Source organism: Mandrillus leucophaeus, unplaced genomic scaffold (genome assembly GCF_000951045.1).
Source record: "Mandrillus leucophaeus isolate KB7577 unplaced genomic scaffold, Mleu.le_1.0 Scaffold1237, whole genome shotgun sequence".
Classification (NCBI taxonomy): Eukaryota; Metazoa; Chordata; class Mammalia; order Primates; family Cercopithecidae; genus Mandrillus; species Mandrillus leucophaeus.
In genome coordinates this window covers 236,506-262,303 of record NW_012100732.1, presented here as the reverse complement: position 1 = coordinate 262,303, position 25,798 = coordinate 236,506, and the positions used below count along the sequence as shown (strand labels likewise).

General features: G+C 44.1%; 1 protein-coding gene across 1 annotated transcript in view; it reads right to left on the bottom strand.

Moving 5' to 3' along the window:
* The window catches only part of SYT9 (synaptotagmin IX), a 217,696-nt gene that overhangs the window by 20,744 nt on the left and 171,154 nt on the right, over nucleotides 1–25,798 (bottom strand). Inside the window, exon 6 of the mRNA XM_011971664.1 lies at nucleotides 25,367–25,496. Coding sequence (XP_011827054.1) covers nucleotides 25,367–25,496 — 130 coding nt within the window. The remainder of the gene's footprint in view (nucleotides 1–25,366; nucleotides 25,497–25,798) is intronic.

Below are 25,798 nucleotides of genomic sequence, written 5' to 3'. Positions count from 1 at the left end.
GGCAAAAGCCAGCCTTGTGACCAGTTCTACGCCAGCTACAAGAACTGGGTTTTTTTAGTAACTTCAGCACAGGAACCATGTGCTGTGGGCAGTAGGGTAGGATGGTCTGAGCCCAAACACCGGCCAGAGGACTAGTGCAGCCATCTGGAAGAGTCAGCTCACAAAGACGAGACTTCCCCAGGGCCCCACTGTATAGACAGTGCCTCTGGGATTCCAGTATTAGGCATAGTCTGAAGAGGATTCAGCCCAAGCCTCCTGTCTATTAGAAAAAGTGTCTCCCTGGCTGAAGGAGGCCAGGAAGCAGTTGCATCCCTGTGGGCCATCTTCTCAGATGCTGCTTTGTGTGGTGTAGTAAAAAACAAAAGTGACTTAGGTCAGCAACTTGAGGCATGACTATGTCCCACTGTTAGCCAGTGAAAGCCCATCAGAAAGAGAGAAAAGGGTGGTTGGAAGTGTAGGAGGAGAGCAGGCATATTCAGGGGGCCAGCAGTGCAGCAAGGTTTTTGGAGAAGCACCAGGGCTGGAGCCATGAGAGGGCAGGGTCAGAGAGGAGGGGTGCAGAGGGGGACTGCAGTCAGAGGCTCCCAGGGGACCATCCCCAAGGGAAGTCAAGGTCAGAGAGAGCAGAGAGCGCCCGTGGAGTCCAAGGCTGGACAGCGAAGCCCAGGGGCAGCCCCAGCCCATGCCACATGTGCTTTCAGAGGCCCTAGTTCCCGCTGAAGCACATTTTTGGACATTTGATTTCTCCCTTCTGCTTCTCTTCTCTTCTTGTGCATACATGTATGTTAAATAATATCAATTATCAAAGTTTATCTAGCATCCATTAAGTTCTAGATGCTGTGTTAAACATGTTACATTCATTTCTTCACTTAAGTCTCACACAACTCCCTGAGGTAAGATCTATTGTTGTGTTGCTAAAGAGTAGAAGAACCTGAGGTTTAGAGGAATTTAGAAACTTGCTCAAGGACATACAGCTCAAAAATGGCAAAGCCAGAATATGAAGCCAGCTCCAGCACTCATGCTTTTAAATACCACACTGTCTCCTGGGTTCCCAAAGTGAAAAGACCCCATCCCGGCTTTGATAAGCGGATGACGGCCCAGGGCCCTAGCAGAATCCCAGCAGGGGAAGACTCTCCTGGAAGCTCCTTGGCAAAACAAGTCACCTTCTAGTCTGTCCCCAGCCACTGACCTCTAAGTCCCAGTGCTAATCCTGCTTTGGAAAATCACAAACTACATGGGAAATCAAAGGCAAAATCCCAGCTCCCTCCTATCAATCCATTCCTGCTTGGCTCTTTATGTGGTGCAGGCCCCCAGGGAGGCAGCAACTATAAGCCAGGAGATACTCTTGGCTCTGCTTTCATAGAGAAAACCTCCATTGGCTATGGAAATTGGGCAATTTTTCACTTAAAACCATCTGAAAACAAAATTCAGTGCCTTCAAAATTATATATTCACAGAACATTTCCAGACTCTGGAATAGGATTAGATGGTAATGATTTAATTGATGGTTAAGTGTGTAGATAAAATGAATATGCTGAATTCTTTCCGTAATTATCTCTCCAAGGAGCCCCAGCAGCTGTAATTACTGTCTGAGGCCAAAATTACAAACCAGCTGTAGTTTTAAGCAAAATACATTGCAGCCTCCACTGGATCGCTGAGGAAAAGTCGGTCCCTACCAGCACAGAGGCCCACTAGGACCCATCAAAAAGGGCGCACAGCCCTTAAAGAAGTTTATTCCCAAACCTCAGGGAATGTGTTCTCGCAGCATTGTTCTACATCCTGGTGCTTCACTGTCACTGCACGCTGCTCTCTCGTTGCAACTGGAAACCCTTCTTCCTCCCCTAGGAAGATCAGTTCATACTGATCTCTCATCCTGAGGACCAGAGAGCAGACTGAGCAAAAAGAGGCACTATTAAATCTCAGCCCAGGGAGGATGGGGGAGCCCTCGCGGGCCTGCAGGGAGACTGGCGGTCTCGCTACAACTCAGAGTCTGTACCCTTTTGGTAGCCAATAGGCCAAATTAGGTTCTAAATCTACTTTTGGCTATAGTAAACTGGAATGGCTGATTCCACTGATCAAATGAATCCAATCATGACCAAATTCTCTGTAGAAGCTAAGCTCCTCCCTGAATAGTTATGCAAAATCCATGCATTCATTCAACAACCATCACAGAATTATAGAGTACCTCCTATGTGCCAGGCACTATGTGAAGGATTGGGTATACAATGACAAATAGAGCAGATATGGCTCCTGCACTATTGGACTGTGGCTCTTGAATTATCCTTCACTTGACTTGGAACCTGCCAACAGTCCTGTCTGGGACACTAGGATCTGCATCTTTAGATGAGGTGGTTGGGTAGAAGAGAGTTTCAGGATGAAGTGGGCATGCTGCAGGTGAAGAACGGAACACGTGAGCTGCTGATTTCAGCTGAGCTGGCTGGAGACACTGGCGTTGGCTCCCAGGAGCTTTGTCTGCTCTGCAGCCTCTTTCATGCATTCAGCACTTCCTGAGGTGCCTACTGTGTGCACAGACTGTGCCCTCTGTGGTTCACTCCTTTACCCCCTAAAACATGGACATCATGCCCTATCCTTGTTGTGTGGAGCTCTTGCTAGGTATGACTAAGACAGAATACAGTACCAGGTAACACGATAACTGTTATTAAACAATCTCTATTATTTTCTTATGTCTATTTCCTCAGCCAGATTGTAAATTCTGTGGGGGATGGGACCAGCATTTCCCCATTATACCTCCAGTGCCGGGTAGGGTGCTTTGCACTTGCTCAGAAATATTCAGTTTAAAATAAATTCTCCAGCTCCACTTCCAAAGGGGAAGCCGGGGGATTCCTTTTCAGGTGAAGGTGTTAGGCAGTGGGGACTGCAGAACAACAAGCAAATCGAGACTTCCACAAGGGCACACCAGAATCCACTCATTCCCATTCAAAAAGTCCTCTCATTCTCATTCCTTCTTTCATTCTCATTCTCATTCATTCATTCTCTCTCTCTCTCTCCTTTTCTCTCTCTCTCTCTCATTTTCCTCCTGGAAGACAGGTGCCATATATTTTTATCACTGAATCCTCAGTATCTGAACATCGCGTGGTACAGAGGGCCCCTAAATAAGTGTTTATTGAATCGACGTATCAATGAATCCAGAGTCCTGAAGAGTTACCTGCAGTGATGTCAATGGCCAGGGGAGGGCAGCAAAGGGCAGCAGAGCTGACGGCTGAGGCCCTAGGAAAGGGCTACTGCTCTTTGGGAGACAGATGCTTGGCGTTGAGTCAAGGAACCCATTACCCATGTGAGTATCTGGAGACACTGAGAACCCCAGGACTGGAGAAAATGGCTGACAGGAATTCAGCCAGTGTCAGAAGCCCAGTGTCATACAGGAGGGGGACTAATTTGAGTGGGGAGCTGCTGAAGTGGGTGCCCAGTGCTGGTGGTGAAGGTGTGTGGAGAGAGGAGCTGAAATCCCGATTCCCAGAGAGATAGTCTAGAGTCACAGTGTTGGCAGCACGAGTCCTGTGCTGAGCTCTCTGGGATTCCAAACATGCCTGAAGGGTTTTGACTCTCTGGTTCTTGAAATAACAAGTGTTCCAAAAGTCGGGTCTCACATCATCCTCCACCCTGGTTTGCACTGCAGAAGAGTGGGAAGAGAGAGAGCCAAGAGCAGACCACAGCCGCATGTGTGTGGAGACGTGTTCTCCAGCCCCTCCTCAAGTCCCACCACAGGGGAGGGAAATGGCAGCGTTGGGTCTGTAGAGGAAAAGCTCCTCCCCTCAGCCATTTTCACTGGAGAGTAGAGCGTTGATGGCATGTGCAGAGACATGGCAGGAGGCGGTGGGTTTGCTGGGACCATCTCTTATCTGGAGAGTTTCTCAGTGGGTGCTGCTGGTCTGGCAAGCTTTGAGATTCAGATTTGGTTTGTTGCCCTGTGGTGTGTGTGCTGGCTTGAGCTTTTTGGAATAGGCTACAGAATGGTTTGCTTCCAGGAAGGTGGATAATGGAGTGCAGAGTTGTCATGAGAAGAAATCGGGTGTCTGTGGGGGAGAGTTGGCTGGAAGGTTGCCTGGGTATTGCCAGGGGAGAAGGGGATGGTGTTTTTCTTGGTGTCCCAGAAGAAGCGATCCATGTTCAGGGCTGAACCTGTTTGGCCCACACAGTCCCATTCCTTTTGCCAATGACTGCTTCAAACACTGGCATACTTCTGGCCATGATGTGTAAGGAGCCGGTTTGCTGGGCACTTGAATAATTTTTTCCTTGCTCTTAACAGAGAGCTACAAGAAGTACATTTTCCTGTGGATACTTTCATGTCTGGATGCAATGCCTAGATCTGCATCCATCTTGCGACCAACCTGAAGATGAATCGAAAGGAAGGAAGGATGGCCCAGTAGCCTGGGAAGAACTGGTGTTTCTGATACCATCATTAACCACAGACTCTACAATCCCTGAACCCCCATCCTTAACTACAGAATCTACAATCCTATCTCTAGACACTCTGTCCAGATGCTACACTTTCTTTGTTCAATCTAGTTTCTGTCAGGATTTCTGTTCATTACATCAAAAGTAGTCTAATACTGGTAGCAAAACTACTGGAGAAGTTTTCACTTTGTCTTTAACCAAAGAAGACTTCCAGGAAACATCTCCTCAGTGGATTTCTCCCTCACCACTGGATTTTTGTCTCTGTACTAGTGCTTTGATTTGTTTTAGGAGTTTCACCTCTCCACCTGTCATATGCCCCTGGCAGGCTCATTTCTGCTAATGCCCACAATATGCATATCAATGAGCTTTCAACCTTAGGTACTCAGCTCTTCAGGCATGTATAGCACATTAATCTGTCTGCTTCTAAGTGGTCTGTTGATATGTTTGGGTTACAGTTATACCTACAAGGCTGTGGTCATTGTCCTGGGTTATTCTATTTGTTCTCTCTGCAGGATGCATTAGGACACCCAAGGCCATGGCCGTCATTTGCATCTAGGATTCAATCTTATCTCCTGTGAATCACTGGAAATCTCCTGTCCTGGAACCCTTTTTTTCCACATCCCACTGGATGTCATTCATAGCAACTGGTCTTGTGGGTTGTCTGTTTTATTGTGTTGTCTTACTCTTCCTCTTGGTATCAGTTTTTAAATCCTCTTGATGAGATCAACTAATCAATCACTAAGCAACATAGTCCCTCATGTAAGATTCTCTGCACTCTTGGCTAGAATGATTTATTCTGGTATCTTAAGCTGTGTTTCAGAACCTCATTCTAAATATCAACCTATTCTTGTGAGTCCACTACTGATCATCTGTAGATATTCTTCAGTCTTCCAGAGTTCCAAAGGGCAGTAGGAAGAAGCAATGAAAATACCACCTGTATTCTCACATCTTTCATTTTTTTAACTCAAAAAATACTGCCATGTTCACTCCTGGTGAAATGTTTATGTCCATGAGAAGCAGTGGCTTTGAATAGTTTTGGCAGACTCTTTATAGTGCTTTACTCAACATTGGGAAGGTATCTTGCCATCAGACCTTTTGGGTCTCCATGAAACTTCTTATACCCCCTCTAGGAAAAGTCACTAACTGTGATCTTTCTGAGCTTCTAAACACAGCATTTTTTGTACACTCAAGTGAGCAGGGGTCCTCCCTCATTTGTGCTTCTCTTCCTTCAAGTGTGACTTCCTCGCAGTAGGATGAATCTCATGCCTATTTGTGTTATTTTGCTAATTCCAGCTTCTGTTCTACTTGGGGCGGGGGGTTCCAACTCTTTTAAGGTTTCATCTTCAGCACTTCTAAACCATGGGAAACTATGTGAAAACAAATGTAGTAGCCAAACACACCATTCATCACTGTGCTTCTGGACAGCTACAAGTCCATACGTGTTCAGGTGAGTCTTCAGGTTGTACGGGAATAGAGGCTCACTCAAGCTAGTTCAATGAAAGTCTAGATGGGAGTGCTTATGGTGTTCTATAATAAAATACTCATGGAACAATAATAGAAATGGATTCTTAGAGAAGCCCAAGAGAAGGAACTATGATTGCTTCATTTCCCTGACATTTCTAAGTTTGGTGGCGTAATCTAATCAACTCAACTCACCTTAGGGTGCCAGGCCATGTCATAAGTCACTGGACTGCCCATAAACAGGTTTCTGGGAGCATGTCCCCATCTTGATCCAATCACCTGTGGCCAGGGACACACATTTTACAAACCATGGTGGTTAGGGCTGCCTGTTCAACAGATATTAGGGGTGAAGTTGTACATGCATGCAGGGGAGGCTGAGATGGTAGGCACCGTGAGTAACATGTTCCAGGGTGGGCTCTGCCTCTTGTCTGCTCTGTGACACACCCCGGCTTCCTTGTCCTGACCTCTCATTTGCTAAAGTCTGATTTCCATCTTTGAAGTCTCTGCTCAATCTCTCCAGCCTTCTGCTCATGTCTTCACCTCCTACCTTGCAACCTGTCTTTTGACTTGATGTCGCTTGACTGCAATTCCTGTGGTTTGGCCTGAGGGTCCACTTCAATGAAATGCTCCTCTGGCAGCCTTGGCAGGTGTGTCCCAGTGTTCTTGGCTGTCTCCTTGCACCAGTGCAGGCTGCTTGAGATTAGACATGCTCCTCCCTCCTATCAGTCTACCTTGGCGCTGACACTGACTTTTCTCAGCCTCCTTTTGTTTGTCTGCTGGGGCAGAACAAGGTTTCCCAGAAGGTTTAAATTTACATTCTTGGTCAAGGTCTCACACCATCATGACACTGAAGCAGAGAGAGTGACTTCCTTCTCTTCTATGCTGTGTGCATGCCTCCATGCCCCTACTAGTCTGTATAATTCCAGTTTCTATACTTTCTTCCATTCTTTCCTGAAATTTTGTCCTCTCTGTTAAAGTAGATTTTTAGGGATTTGTTTCAGGTTGGTTCATCCCTCTGAATATCTTGGGTTTGTCTGATTGAAGCCAAACGGACACAGTGAGTGTTTCCTTTCTGAGTGGTGGGAGGTGGCTCTTGCATCACCTTTGGGTCCCTTAGAGCTTTAGAGTAAATGCTCAAAGACTGCCCACAGCTGGACTAGAGACTGTGAATTAGATCTGGGAGGAGAGGACTTAGCAGGAAAAAGCTTCTGTATCTGATGCTAAAATCAGAGATGAAGTCTGAACAGAAGTGGGACATCCAAGAGTCAGGGGTGGGATGTAGGAGGTGCATGGGATGACAGAGGCGGGGCTCAGATCTGAGAAGGGCAGTTTCAATGTGCACAGCAGAGCACTGGGGAGGGGATGTATTGTTCCGTACAAGCTGATGAAAGTTGATAGAAGAATAGGAACAAGGCTTGGATGGTGACAAAAGACCTACCTGCACCAATGTGAAAAAAGTGGCCCTTTCAAGGCTGAGCCAGGTTGGAAGAGGGCAGAACTGCTTCCACGACACCAGAGAGTGCTGCAAGTATGTGAGAAAACCTGGGCACCAAGAGACCTGGGAGAGAGGAGGCAGATGATGGGTGGGCCAAAGTTCTGGTAGTTGGGAAAGGTGATAGAAGGCATTGCATTAATGCTGGGTCCTCTGCCCTTGTCCTAAGAGCAGCACATGGCTGCTTCCGAATCCTGCCCATGTAGTAACATTTGCTTCCATATGCCACAAAGATGAGATGGGGCCCTGATGTGCCTGCTATAGGAGGGCAGAGCATCCTGTGTGCTGGGTGAGAAGAGCTGGGCCACCTGTCTCCGGGTCAAAGCCCATACACCAGTTATCCCCTCTCTCTCTTGTATCCTCAGCCTTTCCTTCCCTATTGGGAAGGATTTCCGTATTTCCAAGAGCCTGCTCAAGTGGGGTCAGCATGTGTCTCTGGTCACCACCCTCTCCCCTGTGGAGGGTTGGCAACTCTCCCATCTATACAAAATTTGAAAGCACCAATTATATGATTGACACTGTTACACTGGAAAACAATTTCCTGTCAGACTCCCCCACTAGACTTTTTACAGGCAGGTGCTACATCTTCGTCTCTCTCTCCACAGCACTTGTTGTAGTATTTGCAACCTGGCAGGAATGAAGGAGTCCACGTGGAGTCAAGCACCTCAGGGAACCCCTTCATGGCAGTGACACATACCTCCAACAAGAATTGCCTCTTCCTTCCTTCTGTGGCTTTGCACAGCATTTTTCTTTAATTATAAATACACAGTTGGTCTCTCTATGCTGTTTAGGCTAAGCACAGCACAGCTCCAAACTGGAAAGTTAAATATTTGTGGTAAAAATAACTTATTTGTGCCTATGCAAATGTGGCAACACAAACTCAGGCATGTAGTGTTCTATGCAGAGAAGCTAAAACCAAGAGATGACATTAATTTCCAGTGAAAATATGTGATGACAATTTTAGAATTCTGGCTTTTCAGAAAAAAAAATCACTCTAGAGGGTCCTAAAAATATGTGCAGTTAGTTATGAGTCCATATTTCCTTCTTACACTCCCACACTGGATCAAAATGCAGCGGTCGTTTTCAAAGTGCATATCACACAGTGTTTTTTGAACACTGTGTGTGTTCAAAAACGGGCTGCTGCCCATTATGGGTTTGTGCAAAGGCAGTGCAATGGCAGTGGCCCATTATAGGTTTGTGAAATTAATGTAATGATTGTGACCAGTAGTCTATTTTTAATAAAAAAACAAAAAAGTGCATCATGTTATATGTATTAATTTCATGAAACTGTTGTTTCAGTTTTATATCTATGTCCATGTTATGATTGAAATGTATATCCAAATGTGAATCAATGCCAAGAACATTTGAGGCACACTGTTCCCTTCCATGTAGAACTAGGGACTTACTGAAATACTGTGCTGCATCTTACATTCTTAACACTAAAGTCTTTGTGAAGCACTGGAAATTCCAAAAGCCAGAGAAATGAGAAACTTGGGCTATCTCTGGAAAAGTTATCCTTATTTAAGCAGTACAATAGAACAATAAAAAATAAGCTACTGGAAAGCCAGTATGGGTAGAGTTACAGCTTCCTAGAACCTAAATTGGCTGCAGAAAGGACACAAACACTTGTCCAACATCTTTCACTGCTTTCACCAGATACTATGCTAGGTGCTTTCATATATGTTATATCATTTAATCATCCACACACAGTTATCTAAAACCAGCTACTAATATCCCCATTTTACAGAGGAGGAAATGAATCCTCAGAGAGGGAAGATAATTCTCTCAAGCTCAGCAGTTCTAAGTGGCCTAGCTGGAATTAGGTTCCTCTTCCTGTTAGACACTAGTAACAACAGCACAACTGAGGTTGTCCACCAGGAAGCTGAGCTGTGTCATGTCTTCCTCTTTGATTAAATGATTTTGCTTTTCTCAATTTGTCTGCTTCGATCCCAGTAGCTCTTGCATTTATCTGTTTTAGACATTCAACTTTCAAATTAGATTTGACTTCATTAAAGAATTTGGCCAAAAAGAACCCCAAAAAACAAAAAACAAAAACCCAACTGGACACCACTGTATTAAACAAGTAATTTAAGCCTCTGTGTGTATGCTTAAGTTTGCTAAGAGCTCTTACATTTGTACATATACATGCATATAAACAACATATTACAAATAATCTAGAAATACATATGAGCACCATGGACCCTCAATCTGGGATCAGACTAAGCAACTTCTCATTTTACAATTCAAATGCAAATCCATGTTAATCCTACAGAAGATACTGCCCCCACTTTCCCTTCCTCCAAGGCTTTCCCTGTGACTGGCTGCTGCACCAACACTTCTATAACCTGCTCTTTCTTCAGCTTCTTTACTGCCTGGAAGGAACCTTACGTAACCTACCACCCTACCCACCTCAATAGCAAGCATGTCCTGCTCAGCAGCACAGTGTCTTAAACACAGAGGCCACCTAATGTTCTCTTAGCATGGAGTGGGTAGTGATGGTGGAAGGGCTCAGTCCTTAACTTCCAAGCCCTCCTCTCTAAAATTGGAATGCGTGAAGTCCTGAATCTGGCCCAGATCTGTTTCTCCTATAATAGTCCTGGCTCACCATTATTCCCTGTCTCATGGAGTTCTCTTCTGGTCTTTTCAGCTGATTTTTTTTTTCTTTTTCTGAGATGAAGTCTGGCTCTGTTGCCCAGGCTGGAGTGCAATGGCACAATCTTGGCTCACTGCAACCTCTGCCTCCTGGGTTCATGTAATTCTCCTGCCTCAGCTTCCCAAGTAGCTGGGATGACAGACGTGCACCACCATGCCCAGCTAATTTTTGTATTTTTAGTACAAACAGGGTTTCACCATGTTAGTTGGGCTGGTCTTGAACTCCTGACCTCAAGTGATCCACCCACTGTGGCCTCCCAAAGTGCTGGGATTACAGGCATGAGTCACTGCGCCCGGCCTTTCAGCCGATTTTCTAATCAAGAAGCTATATCAGTCTTTGTCTGCAGTTTGTCAAGGACTCTCTTTTAAAGTGCAGAGACTATCCACCTCAGCTACAGCACAGGGCTCAGCACTGTATTTCCAGTTATGGAATACAGTTATTTCAGTTATTTCATATATGTTATATCATTCTTAATTCTGTCCCTAGTTCCTGCTACTGAGGAAGTCCATACTCTGCAGGATAGTGTCCTGGTCTGCCATGAATTCAAACACAATCTGTAAAGAGAGTGAAGGAAGCTACATCTGTGCTTGGGGGCTTTAGAGAATTATTGGCTTGAAGCAATAAGAGGAACATCTGGGCTGAGTAGTCCTTGAAGACTCTCATGTGATTCAAAAGTCCTTTTCTTCCTTATTATTTCCTCTCTTGCTATCAAGCATCTCCTCTGGCAGCAGCAACTGAACTAAAAGTGATTTCTCTATAACAGTGAGCAAGTTTCTCATGGCCTTTGCTATTAACTCTTTCATGCCTGCTGACCTGCAAAAGAATCAGGAGGGCTGGTGCTGGAGCGGATGGCACACTGTGAGTGATGGTTTAGATTCTGCCTGGACTCAAACCATTTGGTTGATGGCAGTATCCTTGATTTTCCCCCTTCCTATCCTGAGAGTATAGGGTTTCTCTGAATTATTACTTCTTTCTTTGCAAGGATCCATGGATCCTCATTCCTGATATAAGACTAGTTCTAGGTAAGCGCACATTCGTGTGATATATTGGTTCCATACTAGGCAATGGAAGTGCCACATTATCTGTAAGGAGCAGGAGAAGAGTCATTAGCCCTAATCCTGGGAACGAACTTTCTGTAACTTTAAGAAACATAAAATTTCAAATGCAGCTGAAAGGTTATATATATTCTGTCACCTCCAACTACTCACCCATAAATACAATAGGCACCATAGAGGCTAGAATAAAGGGCAAATTTAAGATTACAAGTGTGCTTGTAATAAATATTGACAACATCATGCCTTCAATGTTATCAATGTTGATGTCACCCTGCAGGCCCAAGGTAGAGAGGCAGAATTGCTCCCCTGGCTGCCCTGCCATGCTTTAGGGTCATGTGATACAATCTTCCATAGCCACGGGGCCTTGGTTTTCAACTCATTCCTGGACCTTGTGTGCCAAAGTGAGTCCAGCTTCCACACGCTTTACCTCCACCTCCAGGCTGATCCAGACTGCCAGGCCAGGATCCTCCAAGCAGGATCCTATCTTGATCTTAAAAACTTCCTATGAAGAGCTCTACCATCATGTTTTCTAAAACCAGAAGCCCACCCTAATCCCTGCCTAGCTTTTGGTTCCTTCATTAGAGGCAATCACTGCCATAGAGAGCCCCACTCACTATCCCTCCATAGATGCTTCTAGAACTAGGTTGGGAGCACGAGATGCTCAGCCTCTATATTTTGTTATCTTGAACCACAAGGGAGTCTTTGAGGACTACCCAGCCCAGATCTTTCTCTTATTACTTCAAGCCAACAATTCTCTAAGGCACCCAAGCACAGACGTAGCTTCCTTAACTGTCTTTACAGATTGTGTTTGAATTCATGGAACAGCAAAAGACTGTCCTGCTGTGTATGGAGTTCCTCAGTAGCAGGAACTACGGACAGAATTGAGAATAGCACTAACACTGGAAATACAGTGCTGAGCCCTAACACTGGAAATACAGTACTGAGCCTTGTGCTATAGCTGAGGTGGATGGTCTCTGAGTCTGTGGACCTCTCTTCAGCCAGTCCAATTCCTGTCTTTCTCTTGTGAATAAATGTTGCTGGCTCCAACTCAGCCTTATTTCTTGATGTGATTCTGACTCCAGTCATTAAGGGGGATGTCTTAGTCCTTTTGGGCTACTGTAACAAAATATCTTAGACTGGATAATTTATAAATGACAGAAATTTATTGCTCACAGTCCTTGAGGCTGGGAAGTCCAAGATAAGGTGCTAGCTGATTTGGTGTCTGGTGAGTGCTAGCTCTCTGCCTCATGGATGGGGCCATCATTCTGTGTCCTTACATGGTAGAAGGGGCAAACAAGCTTCCTTGGGCCTCTTTTATAAGGGCACTAATCCCATTCACGAAGGCAGAGCCCTCATAACCTAATTGTTTCCCACCTCTTAATACTACCACATTGGGGATTAGGTTTCAACATATGAATTTTGGGAGGATGCAAGCACTCAGACCATAGCAGAGAGAGATTACAGATAAGGCCCAGCAGAAAGCACAAGCAGATGTGGATGTATTTGGATCCACTTCTCCATTCCCATTTCCAGGACTTCATTAAGCATTAATAACAGGAAAAAAAAATTCAGAATGTTCATATTTTAAAATTTATAGTCAATCTTAATCCCTTTGGGCGGTATTTACTTTCTTGATTGGTATATTAGTCCATTCTCACATTGCTATAAACAAATAATCCAAGACTGGATAATTTATAAAGAAAAGTGGATTAATTGGTTCACAGTTCTGAGGGCTATATAGGAAGCATGGCACTTACATCTGCTTGGCTTCTGGGGAGGTGTCAGAAAGCTTTTACTTATGGCAGAAGTCAAATGGAGAGCCAGTGTGGCAAATGGCAGAGCAGGAACAAGGGGGTTGGAGGTGCCACACACTTTTAAACCAGATCTTGCAAGAACTCACTCACTAGCATGAGGACAGCACCAAGCCATGAGGGATATTATCCAAACATCTCTCACCAGGCCCTACCTCCAACATTAGGGTTCACAATTCAACATGAGATTTGGGCAGTGACAAATATTTAAACTATATAATTCCACTCCAACCCCTTCCAAATCTTATGTTCTTCCCATATTGCAAAATACAACCATGTCTTCCCAATAATCCCCCAAAGTCTTAGGTCATTCCAGCATTAATTCAGAAGTTCAAAGTCCAAAGTCTCATCTGAGACAAGGCAAGTGCCTTCTACATATGAGCCTGTAAAATAAAAAATCAAGTCATTTACTTCTAAGATACAATAGAGGTACAAGCATTGGATAAACATTCCCATTCCAAAAGGGAGAAATTGGCCAAAAGAAAGGGGCTAGAGGCTCCATGCAAGTTTGAAACCCAGCAGGGCAGTCATTAAATCTTTTTTTTTTTTTTTTTTTTTTTTTTGAGATGGAATCTCACTCTTGTTGCCCAGGCTGGAGTACAATGGCACAATCTCAGCTCACTGCAACCTCCGCCTCCTGCGTTCAAGCGATTCTCCTGCCTCAGCCTCCCAAGTAGCTGGGATTGAAGGCACCTGCCACCACACGCAGCTAATTTTTGTACTTTTAGTAGAGACAGGGTTTCACCATGTTGTCCAGGCTGGTCTCGAACTTCTGACCTCAAGTGATCCACCTACCTTGGCCTCCCAAAGTGCTGGGATTACAGGCATGAGCCACCATGCCCGACTGTTGTTAAATCTTAAAGCTCCAAAATAATCCCCAACTCTGTGTCCCATATCCAGGAAACACTGGCGCAAACGGTAGGCCCCCAAGGCCTTGGGCAGCTCTGCCCCTGTGGTTTTGCAGGGTTCCTCCCTCAAGACTGCTCTCATGAGCTGGGGTTGAGTGCCTGTGGCTTTTCCAGGCACACGGTGCAAGCTGTCAGTGGATCTACCATTCTGAGGTCTGGGGGATGGTGGCCCCCTTCTCATAGTTCCCCTAGACACTGCCGCTGTGGGGACTCTGCGTGAGACCTCCAATCCCACATTTTCCCTTGGCACTGCCCTAGTAGAGGTTCTCTGGGAGGGCTCAGCCCCTGCAGCAGGCTTCTGCCTGGGCACTCAGGCTTTCTCATACATCCTCTGAAATCTAGACAGAAGCTGCTAAACCTTCACTCTTGTACCCACAGTTAAGCATCTGCAGACTTAATGCCACAGGGAAGCTGCTCAAGCTTCTGGCTTGCATTCTCTGAAGTAGCAGCTGGAGGTGTATCTGGGCCCCTTTGAGTTATGGCTAGAGCTGGAGCAGCAGGGATGGGGGGAGCAGTGTCCTGAGGCTGCACAGGGCAGTGGGGCCCTGGTTCTGGCCCACAAAACCATTCATCCCTCTTAGGTCTCTGAACCTGTAATGAGCAGGGCTGCCGCCAAGGTCTCTGAAATGCCTTTGAGGTCTTTTTCCCATTGTCTTGGATGTTAGCACCTGACTCCCTTTTAGTTATGCCAGTATCTCTAGCAAGTGGTTGCTCCACAGCTTGCTTGAATTTCTGTCTTGAAAAGCCTTTTCTTTTATTGCCATATGATAGGCTGCAAATTTTCCAAACTTTTACACTCTGCTTCCTGTTTAAATATAAGTTCCAACTTTAAGTCATTCCTTAGGCTATCAGAAGCAGCCAAGCCAAATCTGGAATGCTTTCCTGCTTAGAAATTTCTTCTGCCAGATACTCTAGATCATCACTCTCATGTGCAAACTCCCACAAATCCCTAGAGCAGGGACACAACACAACCAAGTTCTTTGCTAAAGCATAACAGAGATGACCCTTGCTCTTGTTCCCAATAAGACCCCATTTCCACCTGAGGTCTCATCAGTCTGGACTTCACTGTCCCTATTACTATCAGCATATTGGTCACAAACCATTTAACCAGTCTGTAAGAAGTTCCAAACTTTCTCTCATCTTTCTGTCTTCTTGTAAGCCCTCCAAACTCTTCCAACCTTGGTCCATTACCCAATTCCAAAGCTGCTTCTACATTTTCAAGTATCTTTATTGCAATATCCCACTTCACTTCTGGTACTGCTTTTCTTGCATTGCTATAAAGAAATACCTGGGACTGGGTAATGTATAAAGAAAGGAGGTTTAATTGGCTTATAGTTCTTAAGGCTGTACTGAAAGCATGGTACTGACATCTGCTTGGTTTCTGGTGGGGTCTCAGGAAGTTTTTACTCATGGTAGAAGGCAAAGGAAGAGCCAGCATCTCACTTGGCAGAGCAGAAAGCAAGGCAGGATTGAAGGTTCCACACACTTAAATGACTAGATCCTGCAAGAACTCACTATCAAGAGGACAGCACCAAGCCATGATGGATATGACCCAAACACCTCCCATCAGGCCCCACCTCCAGCTTTGGGGATTACAATTCAACATGAGATTTGGGCAGGGACAAATATTTAAACTATATTAATTGGTTTTATGACCGCTCTTTAGTAAACTTTATTAATATGAACACTTACTATTAACATGCAAAGCATCTAAGCACACACCATTCAGATCCTGAGCTATGAAGGAAAAAATCACCCCATTGTTTTCCTGCCTTATTCATAACTGCTTCTGTTTCTGATAATTTGAGTATAACTCACCGTAGTGTCCCATATACCTAAAAGTTACAATTGCATTGTGTGATTTCTCAATGAATTATAAAGTTCCCCTTGCTTTGTAGAAAGCCTCTTTTCTTTATTTCAAGCATTTTGATTATCAATATCATCACATTTTATGTCCTGAATTTTATCTAAGGTGTGAAAAAATATATGTCTACCACCACTGACTGAAGACTTTATAATAATAAAAATAGATAATGTAGAAATAAAAATAATACTACAATTGCTAAAATTATTGTTGTTAAAAGAGTATAGATTTTCATTTTTTTTCTAAACAAATGAATTGCAGTACATCACATAAGACATTGAAGGGAAAGGTCAGCTATGTGACTAATCTTCACTCCTGAGGAACTGTGCCTTTATCAGCTCAAGGGAGTGATTATAAAATGAAGAGCTTCCCACAGGCCCTGAGACTCCATGTAGAATTTGAATAACATATAAATACAAAAGGAAAGCAGTTTTTTTCTTAACCTTATATAATATTTGTATGTCATTGAAAGCCAAGTGTCCCTCTTTTCGCCATGCTTGCTTTAACACACAAGTTAATTACCTGAACATTAATAATTTGCTCCATTAAGAAAACTTTAATGGGAGTCTACTGTCGCTACACACTTTGTTAGGTATTGGACATACCACAGTGAGCCAGGCAGAAGAGCTGATCTCGTGACAGCTTTGGGAATGGTTCTCTTCACTCCCAGAGAACACCACCTGGGGCAGTGTGAGTGTTCACCTGTATCCTAAATAAGATGTTTTTCATTTCAAATAAGAGAAATTCTGCTTATCACTGCTTATACAACAAAGGGAATTTATACATTTACATACTTATAAAGGCCAGAGGTAACACTATGTTTGGGAGAGGTTTGATTCAGGAGCTCAACCACATGACTGAGAGTCTGGTTTCTTTGTATCTATGGGCTTGGTTTCTCCCTAAACCTGGATCTTTTATAGAGATCCAAAGAAGCCACAGCTGCTCCCAGAGTATATAGTGCTTTGTTTATATCCAACAAGAAAGAGAGAGTATCTTTGTCCAAACATTCACACCAAATGTTTTATAATACTGTTGGACTGAATCAGTGCATGCAGTGGTAATCCCTGTGGTTAGCTTGACAGGTTTAGCCTGGAACTAAGTCATACATACTGTCACCAGAGACAAGGATGGAGCCAGGCTCCCTAGAATCATTAATCAGAAATCAGGGCCATCAGAAAGGGGGCTTGATGCTGAGGAGGCAACAAATAAATATTCACACTGGTGGTGTATGGGTCCCCACAGGACTGGGCAGGATCTTTTGTGAGATTCCCTTCTGCTTTTTGTTGCTGGAGTGTGAGTACTAAAACCACCTATCCCAACATAGACTCTCCATTAACTTGGCTGTACTAGTCTACTGCCTTTATTACTACAACTTAAGTATTCACTCATGGGACTTCCCAATTTCTATTCCTTAGGAAGCATCAACAGTTTACACCCCAAGACTCTTTGAATCCCAGGCTCAAAATCATCAACTTGCTGTTCCATCTCAGCTATTGTATCATGACACTGATCCAATCCTAACCAAGGTCCCCATCCCCCCACTTCATCTCCCTCATCGCATGGAGAGACCCACCTTAAACCACACTTCACAGTCTCAATAAATAAGACTCTGCCCTTCCCCTTCCATTACCTGGGAAAGCAATAAACTCAGCTTTGTCTTATCAATAGGTTGTTCTGGTAATGTTTGGAAGACAGCATTTGACAGGTGCATCTTCTGAAAGATTCATATCCAGGAGCAGTGGTCTTCCTGAATGTCCTCTGCCAGGGTGCTCCGCCTTTGCCCCAGGCCCCATTCCCCAGGAGGGAATAGTCTTCCTCCCACCAGACTATGAGGAGGGAGTGTGTTTCTTTCAGAGAGTGGTATAAACCATTCTGGTTCATTTCATCTGCGGGGAAAGAATTGGCCTATCACGTTAGCAATCACCTCTGAATGCCATCCCTGGAGATGGAGACAGCTGATGGCTCAAGCCCACTGTCATTCACCTTCCTATTTAATAGCTATACAAGTGTGCAGCAGGGATGCTACAAGGCAGTGACTACTGGAGCAAGGTCATCTGTGAATGAGAGGAGAGTCAAGATGCAGTTGACTTTCTGTTCAGGCAGAAACGTTATTTTCTACCACATTGTCATTATCTTTTATACTTCTAGTGTTTACCCTAAGTACTCCTATGTTTTGTATGATTACTATCTCTACAAACCTTCAGAAAAGTCACAAAAGTCACCCATCCCTGATAAAGATGAGAAAATGCCTACTGTCTCTCTTTCTTTTTTTCTACAGATAATTCAATACAAGAAAGAAGATTTGCTTGGGAAGGTCTGAATGACTCTGGCTTTGTTTGTTAACCATAACCTCTACCAGCTGGAAACACAATGCTCCACTAATACTAACACTGCCTGCTTGTCCAGACAGCATTCTGGCCACTTATAGCAATTGACACAAATTCTAACAGGTCTGTTAACGTTTTTCAGATCCCAAACTTGCAGTACATTTTTATGTTCTTGGCAATCGGTTTTGCTTCAGCGGCCCTGCAGGTGTTTATGCATGCTGGCACGCTAAATCTCACCATTCAAAATAATTTAATTTTACAACAAAATCTGAAGAATAATTTCTTCATTTTGTCAAAAAATACCCCAGTCCTATTATTTTTCTCTTCTTTATCTTCACGGGTAGGTGGGGCAAAGAATTACCTTGTATAAAACTGCTGCTAAAATATATTCCTAGTGAGAAAGGTCAACTTGTGGGTTAAAGTCCTTGTCACCTCCTGATCAGTTTTCACTCAGGGGACAGCAGTCCGCCATTCACCATTGGGATCTCTGTGTGTTTCTTCTCTCTTATGAAAGGAGATAGTGAGTGCTCTAGGACTTGGCTGCCCACATCAAGTACAGGGGGACCCTCATGATTCACTAAGGGGCTTCAGTTCTGAATATTTCTCATTATTCAAAATGCAAAGCCATTGTCGTTATGTGGCAGTTCACTGGAACCAAGGGAGGAAATGATCCCTTTTCATGTTCTTCTCCTAAATAGAGAAAAGGTAATTAAAACTTGGAGCTTAATAAGGGCCATCTCCATTTGAACAGCCTAATACAAATCCATTCTCAATACCTTTTTACACCTTGTCTGAACTGACTTCTACTGTATACTCCACTGCATGGAGAATTCTGGAAATTTAGAACGAAGGGAACCCAATTCATTTTATATATATCACATTCATTCTTTTTTTTTTTTCGTTTATTCACCAAATGCTAATTCAATACCTATGTAACAGAAATAATGTTCTTATTGTCTGTAAATCATGTTGTCCCATGCATTGAATACATGCCATATATTATAGGAAGCTGAGGGCTGATAACTCAAGGCAAATGATCAGCTAGTCCCCTATGAAATAAGTATCTTATTTCATGTTACATGTAGAAATGACCATGTAACTTTGTCTTAAAGCCAGGCCTTGTTGAGAAAAATGGGATCCAAATTCCAAATGTTTCTTTACATGTTGAGAGGAAACCTTGGAGGTCTGAGCATGAGTCATAGGTAGAGAGAAATCATGCTAGGATATATAGTGTTTCCACCAGATAGGAAGACGAAGCAGAGAGTCTTTGGCAGAAGAGATACAGAGAAGTGAGGAGGAGAGGTTCTGGCTTTACCATTCAGGCTTGAAACCCCACGTTCAGATGGATTGAGGGGGAAGCTGAAGGCAAACTTGACCCTTGGGTCAACACAGGCTAGAGGAACAATGTAGAAATGACCATGTAACTTTATAGGCATGAACAGGATGCCTGTGATGGCACTGAGTCTCCTGTGGCTCCCTTGTGTGCCCAAATGCCTGAAGGGTGTGAGAGTATTGGTTGTTAGAATTTCAGGGAATTCCACCAAGTGGGGAATGACTCTGTATTAAGGGCTGCAAAGAAAAGCTCCCAGGCCAAGCATTGAGTGGGAGGTGCTACCCACCCCCGGGGATCCACAGGGACTTCAATAGCTGATGTGGGGCCTCATCAGCCTCAAGATGGCCAAGTTTCTATGCTGAGACAATAGCCCACAGTTACACCAGCCAAGATCCTCAGCAGCAGAGGCAGTGAAGATGAAGTCTGATGCCCAAAGACAAGCAGAACAATATGCACAGTGCCGGTCAATGCCATGAGGTAACCTTCGTACTTCCCTATACCTAGCTGGGAGGGAGGAAGGAGAGAGGAGACCCCCAGAAAGAAGAGAAAATAATTAACCCAAAGAGACTGACATAACCTGGAAAAGACTAAGAACTACTAATTAGCAAGATAAAGTTCATTTTCCCCTTACTGTTTCTTACCAAGATGGTATGTATCCTTTTAGATAATAAAGAAATTTATGTTTTCTTGCCCTATTTTAATGTGATTTAAATGTTTCTTGTTTTTTCTATTTTCATTCATAACAAAAATTTTGTTCTCAGAGACACTAAGACATGATGCTGGACTATATGGGGGGAGCACCTCATAATATGGGCAAGATGCTGCAGCAGCATGTAGCCCTCCATGTCCTGACTGCTCACTTCTCTTTTGCCATCTCCTAATACACATATTAGGCTTTTGCTGTGTTTATTTACCTAGCCCATAAGCCACTCCTTCAGAGGGCAATGCATGGAATTGCCAGCCTTGGTTCCACACCAACTGAAAGGGGTCTGGAATTCAGGTGTTTCCAAAGACCTGCAGTCTTGGGTGTCTTAATGCTTGCTGAGTAGCAGCACTTTCTAGGATTTTCCCCATTGTATGTTTCAGTCCATGCTTTTCTTTTTTTCATGTCTCAGTCTTCTTCCCTGCTAGTCTGGTTCTCAACAAGACCCAAGCCCTGCAACACAACCAAATCCCCTTGATGGGAGCCTGATTTCCTACGTGACTTTTCCCAGTCACCCCATCCTCTCCCCACTCCCATCTTTCCTGGTGAGTTACTCCTTTCCTAAATCTGTTGTGAATAACAATTTGGCCATAGTGCTAAAGCCTCTCACTTTAAATTCCTTTGGGAGGCAGTCATTCACATTCATTTTAGACAATTTCCCTGTCCTGTGAGGACTCTTCTCAAGAAGTCTACTCCCAAAACTCCTGCTGAGGTGGGTACCAGGTCACATTTTCATGACTCCAGACCCGCAGCAAATTGCACCAGGATGGACACCTAATCAAATCTTGGGCAATCAGATACATTCTCCTGGGAATATGTGGACCTCCAAGACTCCAGATAGGCCCTGCTGGACAATTGATAGATAATATCTAGACATGGTTTACAGGGGCTACTTGTGTAACTCCAAGACAAGTCTGGGTAAAACTGACAGTTGCTGTAGTACTTTGACTCTACGTTTATACCCTTCTGGATGCTGAGGGTGATAAATGAGGGCTCTGTTTATGTCTGGGCATATTGTACCATAACTGCCCTCTGGTTATGCTTGGCATTATGTAGTCCTGAGTTGAAGAGGGCCAGGACTCTCAATGAGCTGGTCCCAGCAGACAGTCAGACATGCAGAATTTTGTAGCTGTATGTATGTGTATGTACAAAGGCTGAGCTTGGAGTGAGGAAGACATCCAAAATGGGCCACGCCTTGAATAGAACTTTGGTGTTTGGAATCTTACACCTATGCCTATTAGGATAATATTGCTGATCTTGACTACATATTCTGGTTGGATTCTCTTTCTTCTGTCTTTTAGAAAAGTGAAATTTCATTTAACCAGATAGTATCTGTGTCTGTTCTTCCCACCAAACCAAGATTAGTACTTATTCATACAACAGATGTTACATGGCACTACACAGGGAAGCGATGAAAACTTGGAACTATGTCCTGTTATTCTCCACGAGGCTCATGATGTTGGTCATCTTGACATATAGGAGGGTAGGAAAGGTGTTGCGATATGGCCAGGCCAACACCATCTTCTCTTGAATTGGTGGACAAGGGTGCCGAGCGAAGGGAGCCCTTAGAGCTCTGTCATCTGAGGCCCTATGAAGGGGGCGCTCTGATCCCTAAACCCCAGGCAGTCTGCTCGGGGGAGTTTTCACAGCTTTCCAAACCTTTGACATCATGGGGAGTAAAGGGAGCCCTACTGGCTGACCTTTGAGTGTGCAGTGAAGTCATCCAGAATCCCTGTGAGAGAAACGGATTTTTGAACTCACTGGCTTTGAAGATTCCATCTGCCACCTGCCCTGGCAAGGTCAGGGTGTATTGGACACAACCTTGAGCAGGCTGCCAGATCTCTGCAGGGCGCAGAGTTTAGACCTAACCAATTCCTCAGCAGTGAAGAGCTTCTGTGAGGCCAGCCTCCCTCCATGCTAAATCCCAGTGCCCCCATCTTTGTTCTCTCTCTCTCTCTCTCTGTCTTCTATACACACATGCTCATGAGTGCACCCTCACATACTCTGTTATCATGAGCACTGAGATTTAATTGCTGGTTTTTGTTTTAAAGCAGACATTTAAAAGGTTCTTAGAGAGCATAACAGCAGCTTGTCTTTAAGACCAAGAAAAAGAGGAAAAGAAACAAAACTTAAATATGTACATCTGGTTTAGCCAAGTACTGGATGACCCCTTCCTCCAATCTGAGATGATGGCTCACTGGGGTGCAGGAGTGGTGGATTCCTGGCCTTTCTCTTATTCTCCATGACACACATGGATGATATTTCTTCATAGGACATAGTCCCATAAGGACACACAGCAGCCCCTCAGAATCTGGGGCATATATAATAACAACTGTAACTGAAAGCTTTACTGAGTGTTTACTGTATATACATCAGCTACAATGCTGCATTTCATATCAATAGATTGTTTAATCCTCACCATCCCTCTTGTGAGACAGGAAATGTTATGGCCACTTTACAGATGTGAACACTGAGGTTCAGAAGGCGAAAAACAAACATCTGGTGAGTGGAAGGACAGCAATTTGAATGTAGGCCCTTCCAACTCCAAAGTGAATGTTTCTGGCCACTCTGCCTATTGCCTCCTCCATCCTTACAGCTGCTAACGAAGTATGGCCAACCTCTCCAATACTGTTTTTCATCTCATCTGGTACCATTGCCCCAATTCTGCGAGCTCAACGTTCATTTTTAAAAGAAAAAGCATCACTTCCTCTCTCAGGATGGATCTGGAGTCCCGGACGTGTACTTCAAAGACACAGGAAACAACAGGGAAGAGGCAGCCTCCCTCTGCCTCTGCTTACATGAAGGTTTGCCCTCCCTCTGCTTATATGAAGGTTTGTCCTTCATATAAGCCGTGCAGGCATTTCATTTCCTTAGTTCTGCTGTAACAGTTGAGAAATGACCATTGTACTGGCCAAAGTAATTTTAGCCGCTGTAACAAATGACTTCTAAGTTTCAGTGGTTTAACCCTGACGGCATTTACTTTTCAGTTACATAACTGTGGAGCACAGATTTCCAAAAAGCTGAGTGTTTGGGGTTTAAGGAATATCTCTCAGGTGAATGAATTTATACCACACTTTTTCTCAGCCATGAAGGAAAAGGCCTCCAAGGCCTGCTCCCTGCACTCTCCTTTGTGTAACACATGCATATACTGCCACTCAGGGGCCCATGTGCAACACTCTGCCCAGGGCTACTCCCCTGCCTAGGTCACCAAAAAAAAAAACTGCTGGTGCACGAATCAGGGCTCATCTCTCAGCCCTACACCACACACCTCATCCTTACTCCTTTCTCATTTCCTGTTTCCTGAGAAGCACAGAACTTTAATACTCTCTGATACTACTAATTACAAATAAGAATTAAAATCAGCAATGGCTCATAAGGGTGCAAAAAGTCTATTACAACTCTTCTAAATGCCACTGCTAGTGACAGGCCCCCAAAATTTAATGAGCCTGCAGATGGACTCCTTTGAGAATTCCACCAGGAGCTGAAGAAGTGAGGTATAGTTCAGTGGACACCAGTCCCCAGCTCCTTCTCAAGTAGCTCATAGATCCTGTGGGTCTCCCTTAGGGATTAATTTTGAGTCTAGAAAAGAATGATTTTTGCTCCTATGGCCCAGGGGCAGAACTATCCTTAGGAACCTGCAAATTAGGGGGCCTTAGGCTCTTCTTGAATACATCTGGGTGCCCTGATAGTTAGAATCCATAAACCCTGTCTGGCCCTTCTCCTTCCTGCACCACCTCCAACAAAGATGTCCCTTGGTTCCCCTGTCTGGGTTTGGGGCCTCTCTGTCTCTCCACAACTGCCCTGTGTTCACTTCAACCAGACTCACCTGACTATCAATGGCAGGGGGGCCCACACTGGGTGAGGCTCTAGTCTTGGCCTCTCAGATGGCTTTGCATGGAATGGAGCTGCCTGCACCAGGAGAACAGTGGAAAGTTCTCTGCCTGGAACCCATGTGTCCTCAGTAAATAACTGCTACTGCCTTCCTGGTTTTCCAATTCCCGGAGGCTCAGTTCTCTTTACTTATTGAGAGCATGAAGGAGAGATGCTTCACAGTCTCCTCTAAGCACAATAAACGTCTCACTCCTTTGCACTTTTGTAGCACTTTATATGGATGGAAATGCTTACATTTGTGTCTCTCAGTGATTAGTTTACATGTCATCTTTTGTTTATTTTACAGTCTGTAAGTTCTACAAGTGAAAGGACTGTTTCTTATTCTCATCTGTATTCTCTGTAGCTATTATAGCATTTGACCCTCAGAAATGTTACTTAGGGAGTGCAAATTATTTTTGAGAGAACGAGTTAGTGAATAAATAAGAGAGTGAATCAATGAGCAAAGATAAGTGGGGGAAGAGTGAATGAGAAGTAAAGGGGGAGGGAGTGAATGAATGACGATGTGAGTGGCAGAATGATGGCCAATTGCCTTCAGGTTTTCACTCTCCTCTTATTCTATGCAAACAGAACCCTCGTTTTTAGTTGGACACATTGACACCCAACAAAAAGATTACACTTCTAACTATTCCCTGCAATTTGACATGTCCACGTGACTAAGTTTTGTGACTAAACTAAATGTAAGTAGCAGTGTTGCATGAGAATTCAAAGAGAATCCTTAAAAAGGGAATGTGTGCCCTTTCGGCTCTTCCCCTTTTGCACATTTTTGCGGCCTAGAAAATATGCAGTGGTTGGAGCTTAGCAGCCATATCGTATAACGAGGGTACTTCAAGGAACAAAGCCACTGGGACAGTGAAGCAGAAAGATAGAAGTCTAGGTCTCTTGTTGAACATGGAGCTGCTAAGATATCCCAGACTGCCTTCCTCTAGACTTTTTTGTATATAAGAGAGAGACATAAATTCTCATTTCATTTGTTTTTAATTTATAATTGGTTGTTTTGGTTTTTATTATATGCAGTTGAACCTGATACTAACCAGCTTGCCCAGAATCACAGGTTGGTGCCAGAGCTGGTCTTAGAATCAAGGCCTCATGTTTTTTCCAAAGTCAGTCTCAAGTCACTGTATGAAGGCCTGAAAGTCCACACTCACCCACACCTTGCAGATGCCCTCCAAGTACCAACCCAAAGCCTTAACACAGAAGTACAGAATCTTGATCTTTTAAAAACACAATCAAAATGAGGGATGATCTCTGATCAATATTCAAAACCCACCAGACTGGTGGGAAGCACAGATTCAGCCTCAAATTGAATGCAAGTCCCAGCAACCCCAGGAAATGTAACCAGGAAAACCTGTCTATGACATCCATCCTGGTGCACTCACATGTTTGGCAGCTCCTGCATTTCAACACTAAAGCATTTACTCTTATGTAAAGTGGAGCATGTGGATTAGGGTCTTACCTCCACCAGGGAATGCCAGTGTGCAATGGGCTTCCGAGGATATGACAACATTTCACTCCAGTGGTCTCTGCCCAGCCTCTCAGCCTCGTTGCCTACTTGACACACGCCGATGATCTCATTGTGACCTACACTGTGAAAATGGCCCACAATAGTTTTTTCTTAAAATTTTGGTATGTAAGATCAACAGCTACTCAATTAAACTGATGAAGGAATTGGGGACGGGGTTTTTTTTTTTGTTTGTTTGTTTTTTTCATTTCCTCACTTAAAACTGCAGGCTAAGCATCACGGCCAATAGAACTTGGGATCTAACATATACCCTGGCTGTCCTAACACTGACATGGGTCAACTTGTTTCCAAGAACCTTGTTCGAAGAACCCCATGATTTGTGCTAAGGATGCCACCTCTTGTTCTGGATCTAGGCTGGCCTCCACA